General features: G+C 49.2%; 1 protein-coding gene across 1 annotated transcript; it reads right to left on the bottom strand.

Moving 5' to 3' along the window:
• Nucleotides 1–3,064: 3,064 nt before the first annotated feature.
• LOC308185448 (E3 ubiquitin-protein ligase Topors-like) lies at nucleotides 3,065–10,019 on the bottom strand. The gene is made up of 2 exons (XM_080573560.1): nucleotides 9,957–10,019; nucleotides 3,065–5,043 (listed from the first exon to the last, which is right to left on the bottom strand). The coding sequence occupies exon 2, from the start codon at nucleotides 4,957–4,959 to the stop codon at nucleotides 4,042–4,044; it is 918 nt and encodes a 305-aa protein (XP_080429686.1). The 5' UTR covers nucleotides 4,960–5,043; nucleotides 9,957–10,019; the 3' UTR covers nucleotides 3,065–4,041.
• Between the last annotated feature and the right edge of the window lie 2,439 nt (nucleotides 10,020–12,458).

Raw genomic sequence — 12,458 nt, 5'->3', positions numbered from 1 at the left:
ACTGTTGGGGGAGAAATATTTTGTCTTCTGTTATGATTACCGTTTCTCCTAGATCTGATTTATTCGTATCATAAAGGTCTAATGCTTTAAGTTCAACTGGATGCAATTCATTATTTTAAAATTATAGTTGTAATTTCCAGCCTTTTTCTGCAAATCTAGGAAATACAACTTCATATTTCCTCAGCACTATTTTAACTGTGGACTTTATAATAAAGATTTACCTATTTTATTTTCAAACAGTCATCTTATTAATAAAAGAAGTAAATTGCATAAAGTTGTACTGATAAAGTCCATAAGGTGAACATTGTTATTAAATGACCTAATGTTCTTGATCAACAATTATGTTTCCATTTTAAAAAAGGGCTTGGACATTACGAATCTATTTATATGCTATGCCTCAGGCTTGTGGAAATATTAAATGATCCCCTTAATATATTACAAAAGCAACAGCGAACCTCAGTCAAATACGAGTGACCAAATATAAGTGTAACAATTTTAGGCCTACAGTCCTTAAACTCAGTGCAGTGACTTTTTTCTTTTTTTTTTTTTCTTCTTTTTTTTCTTTTTTCTTTTTTCTCTTTTTTTCTCCTTTTTTCTTTTTTTTTCTTTTTTTCTTTTTTTCTTTTTTGTCTGACATACGAAAATGAACAAATACTTCATCCCTCTTTAACGGTATCAAAAAAAGGTAAGTGATACCATTTAATCATGTGGCTGCACCTTCTGTTTCACTGCAAAGAAGTGCTCAGTAGGTAATTATGCACAAGGTTCAGATTTAATAATGGGAATGGGATAGCTTTAGTCACAAGCCCTAGGTTTCTGATCTATGCTGGGTAAAAACACCCTTAGCATCATCCTCAGAAAATATTTCTTTTTTGGTTTTGCTGGCAGTTTAGCAAGTTCTCAGGCATTTTACTGAGGAAAACATAGTTTTTGAAGCTGAAAAGTATAGTCTGACCAGGGAATGAGGTGCCAGATGCACTGTTCAGAATGATTCAGGGGGATTGTGTTCGGTGTATGTGGCAAGGATTTGATAGCAGGGGGGCTGCAGGGGTGGCTGCTGTGAGCAGAGCCCAGCAGCTGCCCCATGTCAGACCAGAGCCAGCTCCAGCTGCTCCAAAAGGGACCCACCGCTGGCCACAGCCAAGCCAGGGATTGACGTTGGTTGGGCCTCTGGGAGAGCATTTGGAAGGAAAAAAAAAATACTGCTGTTCAACAGCAGCTGGGAGAGAGGAGTGAGAAGTGAGAGAGCTATATCCCTGCAGCCCCCCAGGTGATTGCAGCAGGAGGGCAGGAGGTGCTCCAGGCAGGCAGCAGCAGTTCCCCTGCGGCCTGTGGAGAGGCTCCTGGCGAAGCAGGCTGTCCCCCTGCAGCCCATGGGTCCCACATGGAGCAGATCTCCACGCTGCAGCAGGTGACTGAGCACTGACACAGGTTGTCCAGAGAGGTGGTGAAGCCTCTCTCCTTAGAGATATTCAAAAACTGTTCGGATGTGGTCCTGGGTAACCTGCTATAGGTGGCCTGCTTGAGCAGAGGTTTGGGCCAGATGGTTTCCAGGGATCCCTTCCAACCTCAGCCATTCCATGTCCTCTGACTCTGGGAAAATGGCAACTCATTGCAGTCCCTGTGTTTCAAGAGAGAGTACCACTTGTGGGGAATGAAAAAAGTAAGTGAACTGGGGGAAGACCTTTTTCAGCACCAAAGATGGTATTTCTCACCAAAACAGTTTTGGACACACTGGACGTAAGGATATCCTTGATAATCCTTGGTTGATCATGGGGGCTGGGAGAAATGCCCTTAGACTAGAAGAAGGCAAATGATATTCCTATCTTCAAGAAGGACAGGAGGGACTGTCCAGGGAATCCAGGCTGGTCAGCCTCATGTCAATGCCTGGGAAGGCGGTGGAATAGCTACTCCTGGAAACCATTTCCAGGTAAATGATAGAGAAGAAAATTGTCAGGAGTAGTCAGCGTGACTTCACCACGGGGAAGTAGTGCTTTACCAACTTGATAAAACTCTGCAATGAAATGACTGGCCAGGTAGCTCTCGGGATAGCAGTGCACGTTGTCTTTCTATACTTCAGTAAGGCCTTTGATGCTGAGGCACAAGATCCTTATAGACGTGCTAGTGAGCAGACAGTGAGATGGAACAAATACTGTCTGAACCAGGATGAGAGAGTGGTAAGTGGTGCAAAGTCTGTTTTGAGGGCCAGTAACTAGTGGTCTATTCCCGGGGTCAAGAGGGGTCTGCTCTTATTAAATATCCTCATTGATGATGCGGATGATATGCCAGTGTGTACCCTCAGCAAATCTGCTGACAACACAAAACTGGGAGGAGTGGCAGATACATGAAAGGATCATGCTGCCATCCAGAGGGATATGGACAGGTTGGAGAAATGATCTCACAGATCTTCTTGAAATTCAACAAGTTCTTCATCTTTGGAGGAGCAACACCAGGCACTAGTACATGCTGGGGTTGACCCAGCTGCAAGGCTGCATAGAAGAGAAGGCTGTAGGGGGCCTGGTGCACACCAAGTGGAACAAGAGCCAGAAGTGTGCCCTTGCCACAAAGAAGGCTAATGGTAACCTGAGTTGTGTTAGGCAAGGTATTGCTAGCAGGTGGAGGGAGGTGATCCTTCCCCTCTCCTCAGCACTGCTGAGGCCACACCTGGAGTGCTGTGTCCACATCTGGGCTACCCAGTACAAGAGAGACATGAGCATAATGGGGAGAGGCGACAAAGCACAGGGCCACAAAGGTGGTGAAGGGACTGGAGCACCTCTCCCATGAGAAGAGGCTGAGGGAGCTTGGCCTGCTCATTGTGGAGAAGAGGATGCTCAGAGGGCAATCTCCTCAATGTGTATCAGCAGCTGCAGGGAGAGTGCAAAGAGGATGGAGCCACGCTCTTTTCAGTGGTGCCCAGGGCAAGAGGCAGCGAGTGCAAACTGGAACGTAGGAACTTCTGCTTGAACATCAGGGAGTGCTTCTATGCTGTGTGGGTGACTGAGCACTGATACAGGTTGCCCAGAGAGGTGGTGGAGCCTCCCTCCTTAGAGATATTCAACAACTGTTTGGATGTGGTCCTGGGTAACCTGCTATAGGTGGCCTGCTTGAGCAGAGGTTTGGGCCAGATGGTTTCCAGGGATCCCTTCCAACCTCAGCCATTCCATGTCCTCTGACTCTGGGAAAATGGCAACTCATTGCAGTCCCTGTGTTTCAAGAGAGAGTACCACTTGTGGGGAATGAAAGAAGTAAGTGAACTGGGGGAAGACCTTTTTCAGCACCAAAGATGGTATTTCTCACCAAAACAGTTTTGGACACACTGGACGTAAGATAAGCAGGCATTCAGTGGCACTCATGTAGTTCTGGGAATCTCAGCAACTGTGGGCTGTAAAACTGGTTTTCTTCCAGCGCTGCCCATACAATTTGTCAAAAACTCTCTTGAATTGTAATTTTTTAACAGGTTCCTGTCTTGGTGACTGAGTTGAGGCTCTCCACCAGAATACTTAAGTTAATGTGAGAACGTGGCTGTTTTTAGTGGTGCCCAGCACCAGGACAAGATACGAGGAGCACAAGGTGAAACACAAGAGATTCTGTCTGAAGAGGAATCGTTTCTTAACTGAGCATGCAACTGACATACTTTGCTTGGAGAGGCTGTGGTTATCTCCATCACTAGAGATTCAAAAGCAATGCTCCTCTCCCAGCACATCTACCCCATTGACCTTTAGAACCATAAGGCATACAAGAAAGCAGTAGAAAGGTAGAAGAAAGCAGCAGTGGTGGGGATAGCAACATCAAGACATTGGTAGCAATGCAGAGACTTTTCCTGTACGTTTCTTGCCTTTATTCATTCAGTGTCTGATAATTAGATTCATACTACTGATGAGAGCCTACATGTACCCCTGGGGGGCTGGTGTTTGCCCCAGCAGCTGGCCCAGCCCTGGTTTGCCCACTCCTGGGTCACTGCCCCAGTGTCACCGGTGCAGTGTCCTCTTGGGGGGCAACAGAGAGTTGTGGGAGGCAGAGGCCCTTCTTTCCGGGAGCTTGTCATCCCCCCCTGTGTGAGCGGCCTCTGCCCTGTTGACCAGCAGAATGACCAGCCACATCGTCCTCTGGCTCTTCCCGGGCCACTCCATCCCCAAGAATGGGAAAAGGGACAGAAGAGGGGTGGCTGAGACCCCCACGAGGAGCAGCAGTGGAATATCTAGGGAGCTCCTCTGTGTTGGCTCTGGAGGAGGACAGGGCAGGAGTGGAAAACTCTCCGAAGGACGCAGAAGGCCCAGGGAAAGTTTCAGGGCTGTCTTCCAGCTCCATGGCATCAGTGTCATTTAGGCTCAGCAGACAATGTGCCTCCCAACCACATTGACGTACAGTGAACTCAATGAGCTGGTGAACAAATGCTACTGTGTGGCTTCGCAGGTAGAACTGCAGCCATTGGACTAAAGCATCTTCTTGCAGCCCAAAGATGCCCAGGCTGGACATAATGATGTCCTCCACCACATCTTCTTCAAAATTCTCAACATCAAGAAGCCGCTGAAGTTCACGGTGCAGCCAGGGCAACAGGGACTGAAGCAAAGCTGGGTAGTCTCGGAAAAGTGATGCCCACAGAAGGGGGTGGATGCCACTCAGAGGAGCATTGGACGCCAGCCCCACAGTCAGTAGCCGGGATGTTACAGGGCGAGGGGGGCTGTGTGTGGCTGGGCCTCCAGGAGCTCTTCTTCCATGGTTGATAGTGACCAAGGCCTCCACAGATGGTCTGATGGTCAGTTCTTCAAAGTCGTTGTCCGCCTGCACTGAGTGCACAATGGAGGTCACTCTCCCCTTGCAAAGGGGGCACTTGGGCTTCCTCTCCGCCCAGCGCTGGATGCATTCAAAACAAAATTGGTGGAGACATGGCAGTACATAGCCAGCATTACTCCACGTGTCTAGACAGATTGGGCAACGCTTATCCAACGCTGTGGCCATGCTCCCCCTGGGCTCTGAAGGGTTGGGCAGAGGTGGGATCACAAGCTGCTCCCTCCCACTGGTGCTGCAGCAGCTGGTGTCACGCTAGAAAGGGAGGAAAGGACAAGGTCATGGGCTGAGCTGGGGAGTGGTGGAAGAATTGTCCAGGTCCTTCTCAAGGAAGAAACCCTTACAGCTGACCAGGGGGATGTGTCCCCACAGCGCTCACCTCTGCTCTTCCAAGATCACTTCCCGGGTGCCCTGGCTGCCTGAACAAGGCAGGGCTGTGGGAGAAGCTCTGCTGGCTCTGGGGAAGGGCCCTGAGAGCTGCTCCAGCAACTCCCACAGTACAACGCAGCACAGACCAAGAGCACAACCAAGGCAACCTTCGCTCCTCACTCCAGACTTCACATAAAAGCTCAGCTGGGACACAGGCACAAGCTGACTGTGTGACACCTTGCCCAGATAAACAGCGATGACCACACAGTCACAATCCATCACTTGCAAACATCACTATCCACCAGTCAGGGACATCACAATTGGTTCTCACCCACAGCACTTGCCCTAGCAGTGTTCCAGCCTGCATCAGCACTTGCACTATTACACGTGTGTCTGGGGCATCCTACAAAATGCCCTTGTTCACTCCATCCCCCACATTGTTTGGCTTCTGATGAACTTTCAAGTTTCATGACAGTTGACGAGGCCTTGGCTGGCCATGTCTTCCCAGGGCCCAGTCAAGTCATTCTGGCAATGGTATACACCTCTTGCAAGGATTAGTCAGAAGGTTATTTAACTTCAACAGGTCTCACAAACCCAAGCTGCCCCACAAAAACAAATTCCCAAAAGTGATATATCCCTCAACGTATGAGAAAGAATTCACTTTTTATCCAACACCTCTCCACCAAAGTGTGCAATGAAATTAAAGAATCCAAGAAATGAATGAAAGAATTGTTCCTAGTTGACACCTCATGTTCACAATTGATGACTTAAATGCAGAGCCAATGGAAGAAAGCTCTGGCACTGTCAATAAAAGGACACTCATAGCATCAGTGTGCTCTCTTCACAGTCCCTGCTGGATGCTTACCTATAACATAATGCTAGAGAAATCACCACAGTTCCCTCAATGTACTCATCAGAACTCATCCTGATTCTGATGCTCTAGGCATCAAACCCACTCACAATGAAGGAAACACTCTGTCTTAGAATTAAATTTTTAAACAAAGATGTTTGAGGAACTTTTTCTGCTCCCTCAGCAGTCTTCTGCACCTTGAATGTAGAAACTGCTTGCCTGGACTGAACAGGTGGTACAAACATTTCTCTTGTGTGTCAGTGGCACTTGGCCCAAACCCACTGACAGACACAATGTCAGTACATAAGTACAGCATTTTCTGATTACTTCAGAAACTGGACAAAGGGCACCAAGAACAGACAAGAAAACTCTAAATAGTAAATACTAACTTTAAAGGAAAATACATAGGAAATGCAATAAATTAAATGGCTGCAGAAAAGACAAAATGAAAAGTCATAGAGAAGTGAAATTAATCTAAGTTAATTTAATTTGTTTACTATGGAGACATCTACACCTGAATTGTCTGTTTTCCTCTACAGTTAATGGAGAGGTGGTGATAATCCCCCCAGGGGAAGAAAAAGCAGACAACACTGAAGAAGTGCAGGAGCAACACAGCCAGTAGGGAAAGCAGTATTACTTCTCTGCTTTTCTCTTTCCCTTCTAGATTCTGGGGCACTGCATAAAAAAGCAGAGAATTATATAAAAAAGAAGAAAAACATAATCCCAACAGATGTACAGACTGGGAGATAAGTGGCTGGAGAGCAGCTCAGCAGAAAGGGACGTGGGAGTGCCGGTGACAGCAGGCTCAGCATGAACCAGCAGTGTGCCCTGCCAGCCAAGAGGGAAAGCCACAATGTGGGGTTCATTAAACACAGCACAGCAAGACAGCCAAAAAGAGATGATTCTCCCACTGTATTTAGCATTGGTATAGCCTCACCTTGAGTACAGTGTGCAGTTCTGGGCTCCACAATACAAGAAAGGTGTCAAGGTACTTGAAAGCATCCAGAGGAGGGAAACAAAGCTGATAAAAGGGCTGGAAGGCACGTCCTGTGAGAAGTTGAGGACACTCCGGTTGTCCAGTCTGGAGAAGAGGAGGCCAAGAGGCAATCTCATGGCTATCTGCAACTCCCCGGGGAGGGGAGGGACAGAGGGAGGTGCTGGCCTCTGCTCCCTGGAAACTGACGACAGGGCTGGGAACAGGAGAAAGCTGCACCAGGGGAAGTTCAGACTGGAATTAGGAGAATTTTCTTTACCATGAAGGCAGGGAAAAAATGGAACAGGATTTCTAGCAAGGTGGTTGATGCCCCATGCCTGTCAGTGTTCAAGAGGCATTTATATAATGTCCTCACTACTGAGCTTTAACTTTTGGATAGCCCTGAAGTGCTCAGGCAGTTGGACAAGATCTTTGAAGGTCCTATCAAACTGAACTGTTTTATAAATTCCACTCTGGTAGCAATACAATCTCACCCTAGATGCTTTCCCTAGTAAGAAGTGTTCTCCTCCTCTGCTTGCAGAAACACAGCTTTTCAAGGTAATGATGGGCTACTGTGCAGACAAAAATGTAACAAAAAATATATTAATCTTGGCTGATCCTGGTGCTGTGCCTTATGATCCAAGTGTAATTTGTTGACTGATGATAGTATATAGGAGTGAGAAGGGCAGGAATAACTAATCTATTTCTTAGGGTACCCCTGGGAAAATTTTAGAATACTTCTTAGCAATGTCAAGATACCTCCAGCAGTGACATAGGATCAGTACCTCAGTGACTACAGACAGGATGAACCCAACACCATTCATTCTGCAAAAATCACAACACAAACACCAGGGGTGAAACTTAATTCATAGCAAAGTGTGACTTTTACCCAAAGTTAACAAAAATGCTATTTCTGACTGTTCTGAACCTCCACTGCTAAGTGCCAACAGCGCTGGACATTCTCAAATTAACTTACATATTCTGGAAGAGAGCCTCAACTCAGTCACCAAGACAGGAACCTGTTAAAAAATTACAATTCAAGAGAGTTTCTGACAAATTGTATGGACAGCGCTGGAAGAAAACCAGTTTTACAGCCCACAGTTGCTGAGATTCCCAGAACTACATGAGTGCCACTGAATGCCTGCTTATCTTACGTCCAGTGTGTCCAAAACTGTTTTGGTGAGAAATACCATCTTTGGTGCTGAAAAAGGTCTTCCCCCAGTTCACTTACTTCTTTCATTCCCCACAAGTGGTACTCTCTCTTGAAACACAGGGACTGCAATGAGTTGCCATTTTCCCAGAGTCAGAGGACATGGAATGGCTGAGGTTGGAAGGGATCCCTGGAAACCATCTGGCCCAAACCTCTGCTCAAGCAGGCCACCTATAGCAGGTTACCCAGGACCACATCCAAACAGTTGTTGAATATCTCTAAGGAGGGAGGCTCCACCACCTCTCTGGGCAACCTGTATCAGTGCTCAGTCACCCACACAGCATAGAAGCACTCCCTGATGTTCAAGCAGAAGTTCCTACGTTCCAGTTTGCACTCGCTGCCTCTTGCCCTGGGCACCACTGAAAAGAGCGTGGCTCCATCCTCTTTGCACTCTCCCTGCAGCTGCTGATACACATTGAGGAGATTGCCCTCTGAGCATCCTCTTCTCCACAATGAGCAGGCCAAGCTCCCTCAGCCTCTTCTCATGGGAGAGGTGCTCCAGTCCCTTCACCACCTTTGTGGCCCTGTGCTTTGTCGCCTCTCCCCATTATGCTCATGTCTCTCTTGTACTGGGTAGCCCAGATGTGGACACAGCACTCCAGGTGTGGCCTCAGCAGTGCTGAGGAGAGGGGAAGGATCACCTCCCTCCACCTGCTAGCAATACCTTGCCTAACACAACTCAGGTTACCATTAGCCTTCTTTGTGGCAAGGGCACACTTCTGGCTCTTGTTCCACTTGGTGTGCACCAGGCCCCCTACAGCCTTCTCTTCTATGCAGCCTTGCAGCTGGGTCAACCCCAGCATGTACTAGTGCCTGGTGTTGCTCCTCCAAAGATGAAGAACTTGTTGAATTTCAAGAAGATCTGTGAGATCATTTCTCCAACCTGTCCATATCCCTCTGGATGGCAGCATGATCCTTTCATGTATCTGCCACTCCTCCCAGTTTTGTGTTGTCAGCAGATTTGCTGAGGGTACACACTGGCATATCATCCGCATCATCAATGAGGATATTTAATAAGAGCAGACCCCTCTTGACCCCGGGAATAGACCACTAGTTACTGGCCCTCAAAACAGACTTTGCACCACTTACCACTCTCTCATCCTGGTTCAGACAGTATTTGTTCCATCTCACTGTCTGCTCACTAGCACGTCTATAAGGATCTTGTGCCTCAGCATCAAAGGCCTTACTGAAGTATAGAAAGACAACGTGCACTGCTATCCCGAGAGCTACCTGGCCAGTCATTTCATTGCAGAGTTTTATCAAGTTGGTAAAGCACTACTTCCCCGTGGTGAAGTCACGCTGACTACTCCTGACAATTTTCTTCTCTATCATTTACCTGGAAATGGTTTCCAGGAGTAGCTATTCCACCGCCTTCCCAGGCATTGACATGAGGCTGACCAGCCTGGATTCCCTGGACAGTCCCTCCTGTCCTTCTTGAAGATAGGAATATCATTTGCCTTCTTCTAGTCTAAGGGCATTTCTCCCAGCCCCCATGATCAACCAAGGATTATCAAGGATATCCTCACGACATTTGCCAGATCCCTCAGCACTCATGAGTGCATCCCATCAGGGCCCACAGGCTTAAGATTGCCCAGATTGCCTGAGCTGACCCTCTTCCACCACATGTACCTCATCGTTGCTCAAGCCTTTCACCCTGGCCGCTGGGATTCCCAAAGGCTGGTCTTGCCAGTAAAGATGGCCTTGTCAGCCTGAAGCGGCCTTTCCTCTCCAGTCTGCAGAGGGGCGAAGAGGTTCTGCAAGGGTACCTCAGGCTGCAGGTGAAGGCTCTTCCTCCTGCTGGTCCTTGTACTGCTGCAAGCTCCATACTTATCAGCCTCCCCCTCTTAAATGCCCCTCCCTCCGTTAAATGCCTCGCCCTGCCCTCCTGGGTGGGCCGCAATTAACCCATGTTGGGGTGGGTGCTGGGGTGTGGGAGGGCATGTGGTGATCTGTGTGGTGCAACAGGACCAAATCTGAAGAGTTTTGTGTCTGGGTTCTCCTCGTTACAGAATATCGCAACTGAAATTGGGGTGTTTTGTGCTTGGTCAGAGGGAGGGCAGGCTGGAAACTTTGTGTCTCTGGTGCTACCTCAGTAATTATCCAGCCTGATCTGTAAGGACATAGAGGGGGAAGATAACCCAGTCCTGGAGAACGTGCCTGTGACCAGGTGGTGAGGTACTCACGTCTGTGGGTGTGCAGGTGATCTGGTTCAGTGTGTATGGCTGAGAGGGGACGGCAAGGTAAGGAAGAGCAGGATGCACTCAGCACGCACGAGAACAAGCAGTGAACATAGTGAGGAAGACCACCAACAACCACCAGAGACCCTCAGAAGACCACCAATACATTCAGGGACATTTGCATGTTTTTAACAAGTTATGGGAAATGTTATGGATATGTTGATAATCTCCCGGGAATGTAAAGGATATGTGTGTGTTGGTTGTTTATAACCCCTGTAGCTTGGACAATTCAGCACGCACTATAGGTGGGGCGATCCCCTGTCCATCTGGCACCACAATTAAAGAATGCCTACTTTCTAAAACTCCGAACTGAGTTTTTTCGACCAACTTTTACAATATCAAGCCTAGAAAAGCTTGCTCAGAGAGCTGTCCGTGTGAGTTTTGAATGTCTTCAAGTATGGGCATTCTACATCTCCGGGTCACTCATCTCAGCATTTTAGGAGACTTTTTTGTAGTTTTCATTAGTTTTCATGCCTTTATTTTATTATCTGATCATTAGGTCTGGAATACTAAAGAAAGTGCCCCCCCCCCCCCCCCCCCCCCCCATCTCCTTGGTGACTGCAGAGTGCCCCAGCTGCTGGCATGGTCCTGCTATTGCCAGATCCCGGGGCACCCTCCTAGTGTCATCTATGAGCTTGCTTATGAGGGCACCTGCCAGCCCTCCTCTGCTGGGGGCACCAAAGCCCCCCACATGAGCGATGCATGCCCTGGGCGGGAGCGGTTGGGCCTTCTGCAGCCTCGCCACACTCCTCCTGCAGCTGCTCCCCCTCCCCCGAGATGGGAGGGAACAGGGGTGGGGGGAAAGTAGCTGGGACCCCTATGCAGGGCAGCTGTGGAGCTGCTGGGAAGCTCTTCTGCATTGGATCCAACGGGGATGCGAGGGGAGGACAGGTCAGGGGCAAGAGTTGTCCCTGCAGAGGCAGAGCTGGAGTCTGGGAGGCCCAGCAGACGTCAGGCCTCCCTGCTGCAGCGGTGCACAATGATGTCAACAAGCTTCTGCACAAATATCACTGTGTGCCATCTCAGAGACAGCCGCAGCAGCCAGATCAGGGCATTCTCATCCAAGCCAATGAGGCACAGACTGGACATGATGACACCCTCCGCTGCAGCTGCTTCCCAGCTTTCTTGCCCAAAGAACTGCCTCAGCTCCCCGCGCAGCCAGGGCAGCAGAGACTGGAGCAAAGCTGGGTAGTCTCGGAAGAGCGATGCCCAGGTGCTGGCCTGAACAGCACCCACAGAAGAGCTGGGCACAGATCCTGCAGTCAATGACCGAGATGCTGCAGGGAGGCAGGGGGGCTGCATGTGGCTGGGCCTCCAGGAGCTCTCCTTCTATGGCGGATGATGACGAAGGCCTCCACAGGTGGTCTGATGGTCAGTTCTTCAAAGTCATTGTCCGCCTGCACTGAGTGCACAACGGAGGTCACTCTCCCCTTGCAAAGGGGGCACTTGGGCTTCCTCTCCGCCCAGCGCTGGATGCATTCAAAACAAAATTGGTGGAGACACGGCAGTACATAGCCAGCATCACTCCACGTGTCTAGACAGATTGGGCAACGCTTATCCAGCGCTGTGGCCATGCTCCCCCTGGGCTCTGAAGGGTTGGGCAGAGGTGGGATCACAAGCTGCTCCCTCCTGCTGGCGCTGCAGCAGCTGGTTTCACACTAGAAAGGGAGGGGAGGACAAGGTCATGGGCTGAGCTGGGGAGTGGTGGAAGAATTGTCCAGGTCCCTCAAGGAAGAAATCCTTACAACTGACCAGGGGGATGTGTCCCCACAGCGCTCACCTCTGCTCTTCCAAGATCACTTCCCGGGTGCCCTGGCTGCCTGAACCAGGCAGGGCCGTGGGAGAAGCTCTGCTGGCTCTGGGGAAAGGCCCTGAGAGCTGCTCCAGCAACTCCCACAGCACAACGTTAGTACCAAGGCAACCCTTGCTCCTCACTGCAGACCTGCAAACCACGCTTAGCTGGAGTGCGGGCACAAGCTGGTACAGTGAGACTATGCACCTGCATATCAGCAGCGATGACCACACAGTCAC

The sequence above is a fragment of the Anser brachyrhynchus genome (assembly GCF_964034855.1).
Source record: "Anser brachyrhynchus genome assembly, chromosome: Z".
NCBI classification, from domain to species: domain Eukaryota; kingdom Metazoa; phylum Chordata; class Aves; order Anseriformes; family Anatidae; genus Anser; species Anser brachyrhynchus.
This window is presented reverse-complemented; position numbering and strand designations above follow the sequence as displayed.

Bases quoted from the DNA above. Each gene is read 5' to 3' on its own strand.
- LOC308185448 (XM_080573560.1), bottom strand. From the start codon at position 4,959: ATGGCCACAGCGTTGGATAAGCGTTGCCCAATCTGTCTAGACACGTGG.